The sequence below is a fragment of the Cydia amplana genome, chromosome 15 (genome assembly GCF_948474715.1).
Source record: "Cydia amplana chromosome 15, ilCydAmpl1.1, whole genome shotgun sequence".
Lineage (NCBI taxonomy): Eukaryota > Metazoa > Arthropoda > Insecta > Lepidoptera > Tortricidae > Cydia > Cydia amplana.
The window spans coordinates 16,178,458-16,198,150 of NC_086083.1; the positions used below are offsets into that span (position 1 = coordinate 16,178,458).

The 19,693-nt window shown below is 41.8% G+C and overlaps 3 protein-coding genes and 2 long non-coding RNA genes across 8 annotated transcripts in view; 2 read left to right on the forward strand and 3 right to left on the reverse strand.

The window, feature by feature from the left end:
* The window catches only part of LOC134654661 (zinc finger BED domain-containing protein 4-like), a 1,082,235-nt gene that overhangs the window by 632,251 nt on the left and 430,291 nt on the right, over positions 1–19,693 (forward strand). The gene's annotated exons all lie outside the window — the stretch shown is intronic.
* LOC134654688 (uncharacterized) overlaps positions 1–19,693 on the forward strand; it is a 403,600-nt gene that overhangs the window by 186,845 nt on the left and 197,062 nt on the right. The gene's annotated exons all lie outside the window — the stretch shown is intronic.
* LOC134654659 (uncharacterized) overlaps positions 1–19,693 on the reverse strand; it is a 191,823-nt gene that overhangs the window by 68,886 nt on the left and 103,244 nt on the right. The window lies entirely within an intron of this gene.
* On the reverse strand, positions 817–2,144 carry LOC134654645 (uncharacterized). Its single transcript, XR_010097363.1, has 2 exons — positions 1,089–2,144; positions 817–964 (listed from the first exon to the last, which is right to left on the reverse strand). It is a non-coding gene; the product is annotated as an uncharacterized LOC134654645 (long non-coding RNA).
* LOC134654664 (protein kinase C and casein kinase substrate in neurons protein 1) overlaps positions 9,287–19,693 on the reverse strand; it is a 229,612-nt gene continuing 219,205 nt past the window's right edge. For 3 of the 4 annotated variants that reach the window (XM_063510140.1, XM_063510137.1, XM_063510138.1), the window contains 4 exons: positions 17,963–18,061; positions 15,747–15,889; positions 13,641–13,846; positions 9,287–9,428 (listed from right to left, as the gene is read on the reverse strand). In XM_063510140.1, coding sequence (XP_063366210.1) covers positions 9,316–9,428; positions 13,641–13,846; positions 15,747–15,889; positions 17,963–18,061 — 561 coding nt within the window. In that variant the 3' untranslated portion in view covers positions 9,287–9,315. The remainder of the gene's footprint in view (positions 9,429–13,640; positions 13,847–15,746; positions 15,890–17,962; positions 18,062–19,693) is intronic. The other variant, XM_063510139.1, reaches the window with a different exon arrangement.

The following is a 19,693-nucleotide window of genomic DNA, read 5'->3' on the forward strand; positions in this document are numbered from 1 at the left end:
TAAGTTGTCCCCTACACTTTTTTTTTCAAATTTGGGATTTTTTATGTTATTTCTACTCAGAATCACGAGCTCTTTCTATCCTAATAAGAGAAAAAAAGTGTCCTAAGGTTTTTATTTCCATTCCGTCACCATTTTTCATAGACTTTGTATGGCGGTCGCGGAATGGAAAGATCGAAAAATGTATGGAAATTTTGGGACACTTTTCTCCTATTAGGATAGAACGAGCTCGTGATTCTGAGTAGAAATAACATAAAAAATCCCAAACTTGAAAAAAAAAGTGAAGGGGACAACTTTAAAAAAAAAAACGCCCTAGTACTCGAGCGTTTCGGCAGTTTCCACTTGTCCCGGTCTACGTAGACGAAGTACCTACCATTTTCTGGCTGTCTGTAAATTGTATTGGCTAAAAAGAAAAACGGAACACTACCTATATTTAATTTTCCAGTCTTCTACATGTATATTGAAGATTTATTCTTATTTTCGTTTTTCAATTTAATTGTATTTGAGCCGCAACTTCAAACTCCGGTAAATCCATCTGTCAGATTATGCGATTTTGGTATTAAGAAAAGGTAATAGGATAGATATTTGCTGAGAGGGTCGAATGGATTTCATTTACCCGAGTTTGAAGTTAAGCGACACATTTATTCCTCCTATTCAATTGTTGCTTAATTATAAATAAACATTTTAATCTGCGTACAGTGCGTATCATTTACCTACTACATAAACAGTGCTCTAGTGCAAGGCACTTAATAGAATCTGGCAAGATATAATTAGGGTTCAAACCTATCAAGTAGTTGGTCGAACGAATAAAACGCAAAGTCATATGTAACAATTTTTATTTTACCAATATTAATAATATATTAACATACGTGGTCCAAAGCCACCTGACTCTGATAATAATATAATACAAAGAATTTGCACAAGAGGTCACTGAACCCATAACAAAAAAACAAGAGCTACGACTATACTCACCGCAATACCAATTGGCCACTGATGTCATAACGCTATCTCCTTTACCCTTGTTGAGACCAACCAAGAGTGAAAGAGATGGCATTATGACCTCAGCGGTCAGTTGGTATTGCGACTATAACTAGCGAGCCGAAGGCCCGCAGGTAAAAAAGGAAAAACACCCTTGACGTAAACATTTCATAATATATTAGTTGTTATCACTATTTAAAACTACTCGGGAGGCGATGCTAGGCCGAAATCAGACGGCCTATAACGGTCATATCTTTATCACTTATCGCTGGCGATAAAAACGCAACCGTCATCCGTGTATAGCTTTGCGACCGCCCCTTTACATGAACCGCACATTACTCGCTATCATTATACATTATATACAATGGGAAATAAATATATTATATGCATGACAAAATATATAATCGTGTATGTACACATAACCGCACCCACATATCACAAAATATAATCGCGGCCTCGGAGCGGTGCGTTATAGTATCCATACACCACTAAATGCCACTAAAGTTTAAATTAACATTTTTGGTTTCCACATTGTACAAACAACTTCGTCCAAAAATATCTCTCACGAATCCCTCCCGTGGACAGTCTGAAAACTTTTCAAAATTATACAATAGAAAAGTCTAGAAATAGTAAAAAACTTTTGGGTCCAAATGCGTCGGAAATGAAGTCTTGGTTGGCGAGTCACAATTTCAAATACCTCTAAAAACATGATTGGTAAAAGTTACAAATCAACTTGCACAAAAGATCTTCGATCCCGAACAAATATGGTGAACAATTCGACATAATTTTAAAAGTTTGGCAGAAAATATGCACTGCAATTACATTCAACTTATTTAAATATATCAATCGAAATGTTGAGACGAGCATCGATACAATAATATTCTCAGTCGAATTTCCGATTATCATTTGTGCAAGCGATCGGATCGGTTATCGGGTTCGGTACATCATAAGACAATTTAAAGCTTACGGCGAAACTTATTGATGTGAATTTATATCGTTATCCATAATCGGTACAAGGAGACATAACTACTAATTTAATGTACTTAACACATCACCTGTCGTTATACTATTGACTATCGCGCGGTCTATGCCTCGCTCGAACGGGTGTATATAGCTCGAAAGAAATGCCTCTCGCCTATGGAAAAGTAACGTGTATTTTAACGCAACTTGGCATATTTGAAGGTGAGCGTCAGGATGACAGGACCATGATGGCTATTTATAACGAGTGTTACTCCAAGATTTAGTACCTATTTAGTACTATTTGGTACCTGGCATCAAATATTTAGTACCTCAATAGAAATCGAGAAATATTGAAAATAAAGTGGCCAGCCATTCTGACGTCAGGTTGACAGGACCAAGTCCAGTTCCCCTATTTGTAGGCGTTATATCGAATCCATCTTTTGACAAAGATTTAGTACCTATTTAGTACCTTTCATAATTATTCTTCTTATTTAATTTCGACTTGACGTAAACAAGTTACAGCTAGAATAAACTTTGTATGTGCACAGTGGTGCAGCCAGTCAATGTGAACCGGGCCTATAAGTTTGTTCAAAAGTTAATATTTTTGCCTACAACATTTACTTTACGTTGTTTGGCCAATCCAAAATGAACCACGAGCGTAGTGAGTGGTTTGAAAGTGGAATCTTGAGCATTGCGAGGATTTCAAGGCACACACACTACATTTTTGACCACACCAACTTGAGGGAAATACTTACTTAAAATTGAAAATCATCACTAGAAGTCAATTTTACCAGCCAACATGAGGAAATAACTCAAATTTATTACATACATACATATAATCACGCCTATTTCCCGGAGGGGTAGGCAGAGCCACGGATTTCCATTAAACGGTCGCGGTGCGGTGCACTCTCTCGCTCACTTTCATGAAAAATCACAAAATTGAATATTTTTTACTAAAATTACACCCACAATCAATTTTTCTGAGCACATATGAAAGAAATTATATCATACAAATGAAATAAATCCTAAAACCGCAACTAAATACTATATTTAACCTCTTATGCCGTTTCAACTTACATAACAATAACGGTATTTGCGAAAAGAAACATTTATTGCACCAAATGAAGATTATTCTAGTCAAGAAAGACTTGACGAGAGTAACTTTGATATAATAGCAGGCTACATGGATTTGTAATGTAGGTCCGATGTACGGTTATACCTAATAGGTATTGGCTAGGCCCCCCGACCAGAACTGAAATTATCAAATTAGTTTTTCAGAATGCTAATACAGTTGAATAAATGTCATATACTAAGAAAAAGTGACCTAGGCCTCCAGTGCCCCAGGCTGGAATCGAACCAGCGTCCTCTGCTATCGCGGCAGGTGCCTGAGCCATTCGGCCACCGGGCCACAGCGGCATAATTTTTCTAAGTATATGCACTTCTTACTGAAGGCTTATGGCGCCCCCTGGCGTTTCTTAGTATATGACATTTATTCAAAGTTTATAATTTATAGTAGTGTGTCTACTTGAAATAAAAACAAAATATTTTCTGAAAATAATTTAATTTGTTCTAATACATTGATTGGCAGCGCCATCTCTCTCGCTAACTCGGTATCACCTAAGATGATCCAGTTAGAAAGGTCGAACCATACTGTTCTACCTTAGAGGTGGCCAGGGGGCGCCATAAGCCTTCAGTAAGAAGTGCATATACTTGGAAAAATTCGACCTATGCCGCTGTGGCCCGGTGGCCGAATGGCTCAGGCACCTGCCGCGATAGCAGAGGACGCTGGTTCAATTCCAGCCTGGGGCACTGGAGGCCTTGGTCACTTTTTCTTAGTATATGACATTTATTCAAAGTTTATAATTTATAGTAGTGTGTCTACTTGAAAGAAAAACAAATTAAAATATTTTCTGAAAATAATTTAATTTGTTCTAATACGCTAACACAGTTCTTTACCAAACTTCTTTTCCCGTATTGCCTAGGTATTTTTGGAATTTTCAGTCACTCCTCCATAAGCTACCTTTTCTACTAAACTTTGAGAAGACATTACTAGGCTTATAACTTACTTATAACAAAAATAAAAATATGTAAACAAACGTTAAGCATTAAGGTTTCAGATCACATAGTAATAAAAAATGTGGGATGTTGATTCGACGATCATTGTACCGATAGTTGTTTCAGCGAAGAGTCTCGACCAACATCTTGAGAGACTCTCGCTAGGTGGTTGGATCAAGGGTCAGATGCAGAAGGCGGTGATCTTGGACACGGCGCGGATAGTCCGCCGGTTCCTCTCTCTGCGGCCCTGACCACCGGTAGCTTGGGCCTTGCCCCGCTGCCGGCGGCACCCTAGGTTAAGTTTTTTATAATGTGTTTATATGTATTTTTTATTGTTATGTAAGTGTTTTGATATTTTACTTTTATATTCATATTATAAATAACCTAATCTAAGAAAATAAATGAATAAAAAAAAATAGCATTACTTCAACTTTTTACAAAACATTTAATATCTCCGAAACTAGAAACCTTCATAAGGTACCTTTTCCCGTGGAACGTTACAAATTGACTTTAAGTGATGATTTTCAATTTTAAGTGAGTATTTTCCTCAAGCTGGTGTGGTCAAAAATGTTGCGTCACTCGGTAGAAAAATTGTTTAAACCGCAATGGCTTGAAACCCTCGCAATGCTCAAGATTCCACTTTCAAACCACTCACTACGCTCGTGGTTCATTTTGGATTGGCCAAACAGCGTAAAGTAAATGTTGTAATTAAAAATAATAACTTTTGAACAAACTTTTAGGCCCGGTTGACATTGACTGGCTGCACCACTGTGCACATACAAAGTTTATTCTAGCTGTAACTTTTTTACGGTAAGTCGAAATTAAATAAGAAGAATAATTATGAAAAGTACTAATTAGGTACTAAATCTTTGTCAAAAGATGGATTCGATATAACGCCTACAAATAGGGGAATTCGACTTGGTCCTGTCAACCTGACGTCAGAATGGCTGGCCACTTTATTTTCAATATTTCTCGATTTCTATTGAGGTACTAAATATTTGATGTCAGGTACCAAATAGTACTAAATAGGTACTAAATCTTGGAGTAACACTCGTTATAAATAGCCATCATGGTCCTGTCATCCTGACGCTCACTATTTGAAGTTTGACGTAAATTCAATATCCGTTACGTTTACATAGACAAGAGTCACTTCTCAAGTTTAACCTAAAAACTACGTGAGCTACACCATAGAGAAAAAAATACATAGAATGCTCACTCTATACATCAGTTTTAGTACCAAAAAGACTATTAGCATCTAGGCATCGAGTAGCGGAACTATCAGTACTGCTACTTGACAATAGATGTAGCACCGACCGGAAAGTCTTATGCTGTTGAGATAAAGACTTCCGGTCGGTGCTACATCCTATTGTCAAGTAGCAGTACTGATAATTCTGCTACTCGATGCTAGATGTAGACACTGAAATTAATAGTCTGAACTGATGTATGGAGTGAGCACTCTTGTCTTATTATATTTCTCTATGGCTACACTTTGGAAACCATTTAGACGGTACAGCGTGTAACTGTACGGTAAAAACGGAACTCCTACTCATTTTTAATCTTGTAGCGATCAGCGTTACCTTTCTATGAAAAACGACATTTTGAACGCTAGATTCAAATAATATTCACAATAAGAGACAAGACTAGCGTATTAATGCCGTTTCTAAAATAGAAACCGAAATTCTAAAGGAAAACTAACTAAAATAATACAGTAAAATAAGACATATTCGGTTAGTAACGCTTATCGCTGTAGTATTCGTATTACAAAAGGGCATAAGTCGTATCAGTAAATTCATTAAATTCGATGCTGTTTGAGTAACGTAAGAAACACAACATTTTACAAGCTTATTGGATAAAAATGAAAAAAAAAGTTACTAAATTTAAAACAGCAGCGATAAAGATAATGAATTTAAAGAGCGGTTGATGATCTCACTATACTCGAGGCGAGAGCGGGACAACCTTATTTGTTCAAACTTTTTCCCCTTTAGAGTTGTCGCAACATACTCGAAGCGAAAACTGTAGCGACCTTTTAAGGCCACTGTTCCGTCATGCTGTGCAAAGACACACTATAGTTCGTTTTTTTTAGCATTAGAAAGAAGGTAAGCGATCTTGACGTGTCTTTTACTTCAAAACGCTTTAAAAAAATCAGTAACTTATACTTATGAAAGCAGAAGAATATAAATGATCGTATTAGATTCATAATTGTTACATATTTGCCGTGACTTATTTTTAAAACGTTTTTCAAATAAAGTATACATCAAGATTGTTTACCTTTTTTATAATGCTAAAAAAACGAACTATAGAATAGTATAAGCAAGTTTATACTTGAGGTCAATCAGAATGGCCTAATCAATGAAATCTACTCATTATAAAGTCATTTTAGTAATTTAAAAATAACTAAACTTTGAGGTTATAAAGAAACTATCAAGTAATGCATACATTATTGGCCACATGTATTGACACTTTCTGATTTAGCCTTTTATAGAACACTAAGTATTAGCAACTGCGTATTTTACCATTCCATGAGCACATGTATTGAACAATCAAAATATCTAGCCGATGTACGAATGTTTGTATTTCAACGTAAGCAAGACGCTTTGAAAAATGACGGCATACTTACAGTGAAAATACACAAATGGCTAGCACAACCGTAACATATTCTTAAATAAATAAAATAAACAATGAATACGTGATGAAAACAAAATACCATATACCTTCAAAGTTCAAACTTGTAACATGACATTGGTTGAACGATTGAGTAATTTAATTAGTTTTTACTTTTAAACTGAATTTAGCGGACTCCGACACGGCCATCCTGCTTGACCGCGCGTCCTCGAGTTTATTAAAATGAATATCAATTTTCCAATATGGAGTATAAACCTGGCCCCAATTTCACCACGGTAACAGATGCGACAATTGTAAAACATCACTGTTGCTGACGTCACAGGTATCCATGGGCTACGGTTACCGCTTACCATCGGGCGGGCCGTATTCCTGTTTGCCACCATCAGTGTATTATTAAAAAACAACTTTATTATATGGAAAAAAAAACAGACATTTCTCTTACCAAGTTTCTGACAATTGCCACAAGATTTAAAAGCATTGTCGGCAATTCCTGACAGGAAATGAGTTCTGTGTCGGAATTATGTGACAATTGTCGTGTTTCTTGTGACAATTGTCAGAAACTTGGTAAGAGAAATATCTGTTATTTTCCGATATAATATTTTTTTTTAAATAATACACTAATGGTGGCAAACAGGAATACGACCCACCCGATGGTAAGCGGTAACCGTAGCCCATGGATGCCAGTGACGTCAGCAACAGTGATGTTTTACAATTGTCGCACCTGTCACCGTGGTGAAATTGGGGCCTAGTTGTGCTAGCAACTGGCTACATAGATGGGCTCGCTCCGTTATGAAACTCGCGTCACGCGATGGGCGACGTAACTTGAACAAGAGCGCACTGGCGCAGACGTAGTTACCTTACATTTACTGGATGCTGCGTTCGGGAAATTCCGTTGCGGTGCGAAATATCAAGTCTATCTCATTTTGTAGTTCTTTCTACATGGTGGTTCTCATGTAGATTGCACCCTGCAGAGAGAGACAACAATTCCAACGTTGTTTAAAAATCCAGTGTTCGCATCTTAACGGAATTACTTAGACGGAACGTCCAGTTTCTGCGCAGCACTGTAGAAGGAAGCCATACTTGTGCTTGGACATAGAGAAAAAAATACATAGAGTGCTCACTCCATACATCAGTTTTAGTACCAAAAAGACTATTAGCATCTAGCATCGAGTAGCGGAACTACCAGTACTGCTACTTGACAATAGATGTCGCCACCGACCGGAAAGTCTTATGCCGTTGAGATAAGACTTTCCGGTCGGTGCTACATCTATTGTCGAGTAGCAGTACTGATAGTTCCGCTACTCGATGCTAGATGTAGACACTGAAATTAATAGTCTGAACTGATGTATGGAGTGAGCACTCTATGTATTTTTTTCTCTATGGCTTGGATATGCGAATTTTCTGCTTTTCGACGATAACTTTTTATCATCCTAACATTATCTATGAAATTTAATAAGGATCTTGGGAATATGTTCAGGCGGCCTAGCCAAGACGACGATCGCTTGCGCTTCGCCATCGAATCGCTTTGTGTTTCTCTATCATTCGATATTAGTGCGACAGTGACAGTTGCGTTTCGTTCGCTACGTAGCGTTAGCGCTTGGCATGTTGTCTACGGGGCCAGGACTATCCCAATTTTATATTTTTTTTTGTCAACGAGATCAAAAGTTATCAATTATCATCGTAAAGCAGAAGATACTTATGTCCAGCCACAAGTATGGCATCGTTCCACAGTGCGCAGGTCCAGCGTGTACCCTCGTTACCGGCTATGGGGCTGGACTAGAGGGCGGGCTAGTGTCCGACGGGCTAGTGGCCGGCGGGCTAGTGTCCGACGGGCTAGTGTCCGACGGGCTAGTGGCCGGCGGGCTAGTGTCCGACGGGCTAGTGGCCGACGGGCTAGTGTCCGACGGGCTAGTGTCCGACGGGCTAGTGTCCGACGGGCTAGTGGCCGACGGGCTAGTGGCCGACGGGCTAGTGGCCGACGGGCTAGTGGCCGACGGGCTAGTGGCCGACGGGCTAGTGGCCGACGGGCTAGTGTCCGACGGGCTAGTGTCCGACGGGCTAGTGGCCGACGGGCTAGTGGCCGACGGGCTAGTGGCCGACGGGCTAGTGTCCGACGGGCTAGTGTCCGACGGGCTAGTGGCCGACGGGCTAGTGTCCGACGGGCTAGTGGCCGACGGGCTAGTGGCCGACGGGCTAGTGTCCGACGGGCTAGTGGCCGACGGGCTAGTGTCCGACGGGCTAGTGTCCGACGGGCTAGTGTCCGACGGGCTAGTGGCCGACGGGCTAGTGGCCGACGGGCTAGTGGCCGACGGGCTAGTGGCCGACGGGCTAGTGGCCGACGGGCTAGTGGCCGACGGGCTAGTGTCCGACGGGCTAGTGTCCGACGGGCTAGTGGCCGACGGGCTAGTGGCCGACGGGCTAGTGGCCGACGGGCTAGTGTCCGACGGGCTAGTGTCCGACGGGCTAGTGGCCGACGGGCTAGTGTCCGACGGGCTAGTGGCCGACGGGCTAGTGTCCGACGGGCTAGTGTCCGACGGGCTAGTGGCCGACGGGCTAGTGGCCGACGGGCTAGTGTCCGACGGGCTAGTGTCCGACGGGCTAGTGGCCGACGGGCTAGTGTCCGACGGGCTAGTGTCCGACGGGCTAGTGGCCGACGGGCTAGTGGCCGACGGGCTAGTGTCCGACGGGCTAGTGGCCGGCGGGCTAGTGGCCGACGGGCTCGACGTAGTTGGCCGGGTAGAGCCCCACGCGCCCGTCCTTGCGCCCCTTGCACCAGCCCTGCTCGTCCTCGTCTTCTAGTTTCTCGAATAGGTCGCCTGCAAATAAAACATCAAATTATATACAAGTAAGTGTTGTAAGAGACTCCCCCCCACTTGTGCCTTCTGAGCGTCGGCGTCTAGTTAGCGCTATGAAAAACCGGCCAAGTGCGAGTCGGATTCGCGCACGGAGGGTTCCGCACCATCAACAAAAAATTTAGCAAAACAAGCAAAAAAACGGTCACCCATCCAAACACTGACCGCGCCCGACGTTGCTTAACTTCGGTCAAAAATCACGTTTGTTGTATGGGAGCCCCACTTAAATCTTTATTTTATTCTGTTTCTAGTATTTGTTGTTATAGCGGCAACAGAAATACATCATCTGTGAAAATTTCAACTGTCTAGCTATCACGGTTCGTGAGATACAGCCTGGTGACAGACGGACGGACGGATGGATGGACGGACGGACGGACGGACGGACAGCGGAGTCTTAGTAATAGGGTCCCGTTTTTACCCTTTGAGTACGGAACCCTAAAAATGGTCGTGCCTTAGGGTTCACTACACGCCGACGCTCGGGAGAAGCTAGTGTGGGGTCTCTCGATCCGATATAAAATTTTACCCTCATCCGATATTTGAATAAAACGTATGGTCAAAGTGTTTGATGTCTTTGATACTTCGTACCTCGTCAAATGACAATAATATGAGATCCTTAGCGGCTTTTATATTGATTGTCATGTACTTGACTGTACACTGACTGCACACGAACTGCAAAAGTACATTCCCACATTACGAATGAATCCCATTCATTAAGTGGGTATGCATTTTTGGTAGGAAACCTATGTGCTATTTTATACATAAAATCGATTGATGTGTGCTGCATCCTTAACTAGGTCGCAAATTCAAATAACGAATGAGGGTAGATATAATGGAGAGGGAGGGGGGAGATTAAATCATATTGCGCCAGTGTATTATAAACCAAAACCGCTTGCAGATAAACATTTAAAGATATAACTATGACTGATGGAACTAGAGTTGGACCAAGAAAAGTCTGTAACGATTTTCACAGCATACGCAGTGCAAGTGTTAATTTAAACGTTAAAATCCTATGAAATTATGACGTATAAATAACTATTGCACTGCGTATGCTGTCAACATCGTTGCAGACCTATCATGATCTAACTCTATATACCTACTTATATGTGCATCGCCGGTGCAATGTGTTGAAGCCCCTTCTACTTTATAGCAATAATATTCCTTTGTAATACAATTATTTATAACTCAAGATAGGTTATAGGCGTTCCAAAATTGAAGCGCTTACCTTGTGACAAATTGGACAAGTTGCCTTTAGACGCGGCTGAACAAGCGAGAAATGTGCACGTGCTAACGAGCTCCCGCACACCGAAAGCGAAAGAGACGACCTTATGTTTAACAACGAGTGTGACAAAGATGGATGGAATGAGAAAATTAATCAAAAATAGGTAACAGATTTCTTCGTAGGCACAGAAATAAATATGGAAGTATTTTTTGTGCTCCTCAAGTATGAGTAGTATAACATATCTATGGTTATCTATCTAATATAATATCATTGTTATAATACTAATTAATGTCAACGGTTGAGACTAATTTGCAAGTTTAAATTACGAACAGTGATAATTGGTCCAACAACTGGGATGTAACTGTAACCGTGTAAAAGGGGTGGGGCGAGGTGTAACAGATCACCGTAAAAAGGGAAGGCTCGCCTCAGTTAAGGGTATACGCGCGGTGGCACGGCACGACGATGGCGTCAGGCCGCCAGACAAACTCGGTCTCTAAGGTCATAGAGAAAAAAAAACATAAAGTGTGCTCACTCCATACATCAGTTTTAGTACCAAAAAGACTATTAGCATCTAGCATCGAGTAGCGGAACTATCAGTACTGCTACTTGACAATAGATGTAGCACCGACCGGAAAGTCTTATGCTGTTGAGATAAGACTTTCCTGTCGGTGCTACATCTATTGTCAAATAGCAGTACTGATAGTTCCGCTACTCGATGCTAGATGTAGACACTGAAATTAATAGTCTGAACTGATGTATGGAGTGAGCACTCTTGTCTTACTTATTTCTCTATGCTAAGGTACAGCAAAACAAACAGGTACAGTAAGCAACAGAATCGGTATACATATGCTGAAATGACCTGAGTTAGCGCAAAATTATGAGCGCGTCCCGTGCCACCGTGCTTGAATCCTTTTCAATTACTTTAGGTGTATTTTTATAATGTGTTAGTAACTGTTGAACTGCAATTTAAATTAGAATTCAATAAGCAATGAATGGATCTACAATCTACATTCTGTAATAGGAGATTACTTAAATCGTTCACGTTTTGTAAAAGAAAACGTTATCATACTTTCGAAGAACTTTAGTCCGATATTTATTTGCCAAATTCACACTTTTCAAAAACCGCCAAAATTTCCACCTAGTCTAATCGCGTCCACGTCATTTAACAAATCACAAAAACTATTATGGGGCAAATTTTTATCATAAATTATTTGTAATAAGATTATTTATATCTAAAATTACAAATTAAAATTATAAATTAAAAAAAGAAACAACGCTTCAAGTCGTTCCCGGCGCAAAGGTGCCCATGGGGCAAATGTAATTTCGACAAACAAACATTGGTAGGCAGGTACGCTGCAACGATATCTCGCAGAGTGGCACGGTTCGACGCATCTTCTCATCAACGGAGTTTCCGAAAATTTCTAGTTACTATAAATCTTCTTCGAACAAGTTCTCCCGCGGTTTTCCGCCCGGTTCTTTAGCTGGGGAGATCTTGTTGGACTATAAGTGTAGGCCTGAGTGGACGCTCGAAGCGGAGCGTTCGGAGGGGCGTGCAGCGTGGCGTCGGGGTCACGCGTGATGTGAGCAGCGTGCACTAAGGCCGCTCCTATACGCTTGCGTTTGTTTAACATGCACGCCGCACGCCCCGCGCCGCTGCACGCCCAACTCGAGCGTCCACTCAGGCCTTACACTAAGCCTTTTCTGAAGCTGACCTTGTCAGCCAACGCGCCGCCGGACTCCCCTTGAATAGACTAGATTGTATGTATCATGTGTGCCCCTCACCTTGTCTGAAGCTGAGTTCGTCGCTCTCGGCCCCGGTGTAGTCGTAGACTGTACCTTACCTTGTCTGAAGCTGAGTTCGTCGCTCTCGGCCCCGGTGTAGTCGTAGACTGTACCTTACCTTGTCTGAAGCTGAGTTCGTCGCTCTCGGCCCCGGTGTAGTCGTAGACTGTACCTTACCTTGTCTGAAGCTGAGTTCGTCGCTCTCGGCCCCGGTGTAGTCGTAGACTGTACCTTACCTTGTCTGAAGCTGAGTTCGTCGCTCTCGGCCCCGGTGTAGTCGTAGACTGTACCTTACCTTGTCTGAAGCTGAGTTCGTCGCTCTCGGCCCCGGTGTAGTCGTAGACTGTACCTTACCTTGTCTGAAGCTGAGTTCGTCGCTCTCGGCCCCGGTGTAGTCGTAGACTGTACCTTACCTTGTCTGAAGCTGAGTTCGTCGCTCTCGGCCCCGGTGTAGTCGTAGACTGTACCTTACCTTGTCTGAAGCTGAGTTCGTCGCTCTCGGCCCCGGTGTAGTCGTAGACTGTACCTTACCTTGTCTGAAGCTGAGTTCGTCGCTCTCGGCCCCGGTGTAGTCGTAGACTGTACCTTACCTTGTCTGAAGCTGAGTTCGTCGCTCTCGGCCCCGGTGTAGTCGTAGACTGTACCTTACCTTGTCTGAAGCTGAGTTCGTCGCTCTCGGCCCCGGTGTAGTCGTAGACTGTACCTTACCTTGTCTGAAGCTGAGTTCGTCGCTCTCGGCCCCGGTGTAGTCGTAGACTGTACCTTACCTTGTCTGAAGCTGAGTTCGTCGCTCTCGGCCCCGGTGTAGTCGTAGACTGTACCTTACCTTGTCTGAAGCTGAGTTCGTCGCTCTCGGCCCCGGTGTAGTCGTAGACTGTACCTTACCTTGTCTGAAGCCGAGTTCGTCGCTCTCGGCCCCGGTGTAGTCGTAGACTGTACCTTACCTTGTCTGAAGCTGAGTTCGTCGCTCTCGGCCCCGGTGTAGTCGTAGACTGTACCTTACCTTGTCTGAAGCTGAGTTCGTCGCTCTCGGCCCCGGTGTAGTCGTAGACTGTACCTTACCTTGTCTGAAGCTGAGTTCGTCGCTCTCGGCCCCGGTGTAGTCGTAGACTGTACCTTGTCTGAAGCTGAGTTCGTCGCTCTCGGCCCCGGTGTAGTCGTAGACTGTACCTTACCTTGTCTGAAGCTGAGTTCGTCGCTCTCGGCCCCGGTGTAGTCGTAGAGCGCTCGCACGGGCTGTCCAGGTTCCCCGGTATCAGTCAGCGCTCCGCCAGACTCCTCGTCCCACTCGTCTTCTTCAAACGGGTTCTCCTGCGGTTTGCCGGGAGGCTCCTTAGCTGGGGAGCTCTTGTTGGACTTTGGTGCGGAGGCTGTGCCGTTCCTAGAATCGAATTGAACCCTTAGTTTTTTTTTTTTATTAAAAATGGGCTTACTCATGGCCACAGACTAGCCGAGGCGAAGACGTGGCCTACGATGTCTTAGTCTGCAGTTAGGACATATTTTTAAAACACGGACCGTTCTGTTTAGTTCACAACGCTGAAGATGATGGAGGGAACTTATCGCAACCTCGAAACTTTTTTTTATCCGACGTTTTATTTGCCAAATTTTCATTGAACTGCCCTCGTTTACTTTTAGAAAACCATTGATAAAATTTTCATAATTTAATAAGAAAAAGGCGTCCTGTAGAAGCCATTACTTACGTTAGGTTACATTTGTAACCTTTCTGAAAATCCGACAGAAAATTTGGTAAACTAAACATCGGGAAAATTTTATTTCGAGAGTTTGTGATAATGATAAACTAGGTAGGTAGCCTATAATAGTCTATCAATTATTTTATTCAGAGGAATTTGCTAGATACACCCTTACAGAAGGGCGTACACTACACGGTACGTTTAGTCAATCCATGACAGTCTGGGATAGATTCACTTAGCTATTGACGCACAAATACAGCTGTCACTTTTGCCCTTCGATCAACACGGGCTTCCGGCACGGAAGGGATAGGCCCAAGCGATATCTTGACATTCAAATCATTCTGCCATTTTTCGCGGGGGGGAACGTGCACACAGTCGCACTTCTCACACACTTACATACAAAATCTAATCTGTAATGACGACACAAATACATAGAAAATGACACCCTACACAGACAAATCTTGCACACCTCGATCTGTTTTTGTGTACGGACGAGTCACAAGTGTCACAACACTCACAACACGCACACTAACACATTTTCGTCAAAGAATTTTATCGTTTTCTGAGAGATGAGAAATCGGATTTGTCGCTCGACCGATCCGCAATTTGTACTGGGCGAGGAAAATCGATAAATGCAGCAATTACATGAGACTAAAATATAATAATTGTGTTTAAATGTAATTAAACGTTATGACATGTAAAAAAAATATGACATGTGAAATGTAACACCTTCTTTTTGTAAATTTGATGTCCCCGACCTCTTTTTACAACAAGAAACCGAGCAATTAGGCATTTTTTCTGCTGCTGTGTTCACTCGCGCGTCTGGACTCGGTCTAGTTTAAAATCCGAGCGCAACTAGTTTTATTAGCCGCGCTAGATCAGTTGATCTTGTACCTAGGCAGAGGGAAAATAGTGTGAATGCCGCATCCCTTCCGTGTTGATCGAAGCTTTTGCCACGTCAAGGAGGAGAAACAGTGAGCGCAGGAACAAGAACAGGAATGAGTTGCGTTCTCGCGCGCGACTACATACATCTGGCGCGACTTCAAGTATGGACTCGCGCGAGAGAACGCAAGTTGTGCTAGACCGCCAGGTGAACGATGTCCAACGATATTTCTATCACCAAAATAAATAAAAAACAGAACATCAGGAAAGGGCAGGCAGGTAAGGTGGAGGTACTAACGAATCCATCAACATCGGCTCCTCAGAAATGTCGGCAAAGGCGGAACGCGGGTCTGCGAGAGCGAGACGGAATGAGCCGCCGCGTGATAACGGCGCGTGCGAGGGACACGATGAGCACGCAAATAACTCCAGACGCTCGATACTGCAGGTGGGATAGGAGCAAGGATTAGGGTAAGGTTGGGGTTCAGGTGTTATGTTATATGTATAATTACTACTATACGACCAAGGATATTATATGTATACTTTGAATAGGTACATTCCTGACAGCGATACGGCATTATAATGTGGGGAAAAATCCATCCGCGATTTTAGAAAACTTTCCAAAATAACTTGACGTTTTTTCTCGCTAAAAAGCATTTAATGTAAGTACTTTATATTTTACCATGTCTAACATTAGGTTTAGATACTCACGTGACAGCAATAGGTGCGCTAATGGTCTCCTTCTTGATGACGTTGTTCGTGTTGTTGGCGTTCGAAGTGTTGTTGTGGTTGGCTGGCGGCGGCTCGTGGTTGGCCTTCGGCGCCATCTTGTTGTTTATGATCGGCGGCAGCTCCTGAAGGTCATTGAACAATTAAAGATGATCGGAGGATGTGTAGGTACTCGATGTTTGTATGAAATAGTGCCTTTGGTATTGGTCTCCTAACTTTTTTCTTACGAATAAGATGTAGATATATTCGTTGGTGTCAAAAAAGGCTCTGTCCATTGACATATATCTCTGGACTGGCTTTACGGGCAATATGAAGGGGGCATGAATGGGGCCAGTACAGCAGTGTGACAACGTTACGACGCGATTGGTTGATGAGTTTGCATCACGCGCGCGATTGGTCGCAACTAGTTGCGTTGGTCTGTACGATTGGCTCGAATTCGTGAATGACACCGCTGAACTACTACCATTTTTAGTGCCCGTAAGGCCGGTCCTGAGATTTATGTCAATGGCTCTGTCATAGTTAAATAAGAATCTTTGAGTGCTGAGGGTAGACATTTTTTACAGAAATTTACTAAAACTTTCGACACGATATTATTTCACAGAAACATCGAGTTATCCTTCGTTATCAACTGTTATCGTTTTAAAATGTATATATATCGGGGTAATATAATATTTGTATTCAATAAATAATTTATAGGAATATAATATATTTAACTATAAAATACAGATAATTGTTAATGGTTTCATTAATGATCATGCCAATATGCGATAAGCAACATCCATCATGCGACATCGATATAAAAATAAAATAAATAATATAAAATCGAAGCGGTACAGCCAGAATTGAAATGAGAATGACTCTCTGCCCACTCCCGTCTCTACAAAGAACTAAATCGCTTCATGCCAACTACCGACCTCTTATATATTATAACAAAAAACCTTATACGTATATAACGGTAATACACGTTATACGTTTTCATTCTCATTTGAATCCCTTGAAGGGCCTACTCACGTCTGTCGGCTGCTCGGGGGGCGGGGAAGGGCCGGGACAAACTTGGTTAGGCCCGCTGTCAATGTGGGGACTTAAACTATCTAGGGATACTTTTGGATGAACAATCAGAGAGCATACTCTTCCAAAGCGCAGTCTTTTTAATAACCTTTTTGAAATATGCGATGCAAATACGCGAAACAAAAAAGATTATCGAATTTAAACTGTTGTGAGACATACTAACGTTGAATAATTTTACGGTTTAGACTCACTTGTTTTAAGTCACTCGCGCGACATGTTTCGGAGAGCCTAGGTCTCCTTTCTCAAGCACTAACAGTGCGAGCAGCGTTCACGACGGCGGTGTATCGCGTACTGCGGCACCTGTCGCGCGAGTGACTTAAAACAAGTGAGTCTAAACCGTAAAATTATTTAAAAAAAAATTATCATTTATCATCATCAAAATTAAGTTATCAAATATAGAATAATCTCTTTATACCGTATAAAGAAAAAAAAAAGAGCCAAAATCGGTCCTTTGCAATGTATATCAGATTCCTGTTCATCCAAAAGCAGGATGGCAGGTATGCCAAGCAAATTTTAGACCCACACTTTTTGTCATCTCTTACGACTACCTATGTTATCCACTCTTGTGGGTACCTTACATTTTTTTAAAGTTACTTATTTTCTTACCTTCTGGAAAACGTTTTGAAATAATTTATAACAAATGTAATTAAAATGTTAAACAAATTAAAATTGTTTTAAAATGTGCTACTCATATTAACGGGGTATGTCGGGTCTCGTTCCAGTTGATCCTCGAAACACGAGCGATAATCTGCTGAAATGTGCTCCCCGATTTTAAATATTAACGATAAACTTAATAGTCAGTAGGGCTAAGATGGCCGGCTCTTTATCATTTGTCACCATGGCTGTCACGTTCCAACAAATATGTAAGTGCAAAAGTGACGCATGGCATGACAAGTGATAAAAATGCGACCACGATAGCTGGTCAGATCAAGCTAACTCTGCATCAACTTTGAAATTACAAACGGCTTTGAAAGTGTGCTTCAATATACGTCATATTCTGATTGAAATTTGACGTTTATTGTGGCACTACGCGACTGCAAAGTCTTGATCCGACTCTGTCCTTGCAGTTGTCCAAACAGTGTGGATCTAAAACTGTCCGCGTCCGTGTTGGTGGGTGTCCGTGTACGTACGTCCTCGCTGACGGGTCGCTGGTTGAGCAGCGTGATGGGCGCGGTGGGTAGAGACTCCTTCTTGCCCTTAGCGATCTCGCGGAACTCCTCCGTGTACTCCTGCGCAACTAGCTAAGTCACACCCGGCTCGAGACAATGGGACATTCTACCGCTATACGCTACTACCACCTAACCTCACCAGCTAGTGGCGCCCGTGGAACCGGACTCCGTGTATTCGAGTATTCAATTATTTGAGAGGACCTTTCGGTGATAGGGGATAGCTTGACAAAAAAAAATTTACAGGTGGGTCAACACTCAAGTGGCTTTGAGACGTTTATAATTTTGTAAATTCGTGGTTCACTTCAGATTCAGATGCTTTCAGGGATCATCAGTGGCCAGAAGACCATCGATTAAGAACCACATGTAAGATTATACTAATATTAGACTAAATCTGCACAAAAACAGATCAAAGTAGCTTTTGCTATTGACACTTCAACCATATTAGACATAAACTCGGCTATTTTTCTTATATTGTCACTTTGCTACTGAAACAATACTTTACAAAAATCGTTTATTGTTAAAAATACTTCTAAACTAAACGATTAAAGAAAATAAAATTTTAGAGCTACGCTAATCGAAAGTAGTTTGTCCCATAGTCTCTGAGCAGCGCTTGGGCGAAATCAAAAGAAAATCAATAAAAAATAAAACGATTAATAAAAAGATAACACGTCCACTCAAAGCATGTTAACTAACAAGCTCCGGTCGCTGGAAACATGCAGGTTACTGAAGAAACAGGAAAGTTAAGGTCCAACTGAAGGGTTATTCAAAACACAGGCGAGATGAATCGCAGTTTTTTTGTCACATATGACCTATACAAATATCCAGTGTTGAAAATTAAAATTATTTTGAATAATCTTTCAGATCAGAACAAGATAATACCACTAAAAACAGTAAAAACTAAAAAAATACTATGTTAGAAAGTTGAGTAATAAAATCAGTTGCTGACACTGAACATGACCATACGAAATATAGCTGGCAGTGCTGTGCTAATGTCTGTGTATCTTGATACTCGTATAATTTCAAAGCCTAGATTGTTCCAACTAAATTGCTTTCTATAATCGTCATCATAATTATTCTCTCGGGGAATCGGGGGAGTATATCCTATAGAATTGTGTCGTACTAAAAACTTTACATTGGGTGTTTTCCCTATTACCTAGTTGTTGGCTTTGACCTAATAATTTCATTACATGTAATAACCGTACGAGTTTTGACATCAAAAGACAGGCATGTATATTATTTTATTATTTGGTATTGGTCGTCTTCCACAGTCGTTTTATTTGTTTGTAAGCGCTGATTTGCGTGCTTACCGAATACCAGTAGATTTACAAAAGATTCAACTACTGCCATTAAGTACGAAATATCAACCAAACTATTGCTAAATAGTTTTTCTGTCAATATTTGGTATATTATACTAAAAAGTATTCATTAATTGTATTAGACGTGTAAAGTCTCAGACAAATTCGTGCGTGCAAATTTGCCAGCTAATATAGATGGCGATGGACGACTCTGTATCTTATGCGGTAACTTACATTAAAATTTTACTGTTGCCAATGCTTACCACAAAACATAGCGCCGTACAACGCCATCTTTTGCATCTGTCAAATTCGGCACCAGATTTTTTCTTAGACTTAACACACCATGATACAATCAATGATACTTTGCTAATGACAGTAGTGGAATCGGCTGTGAATC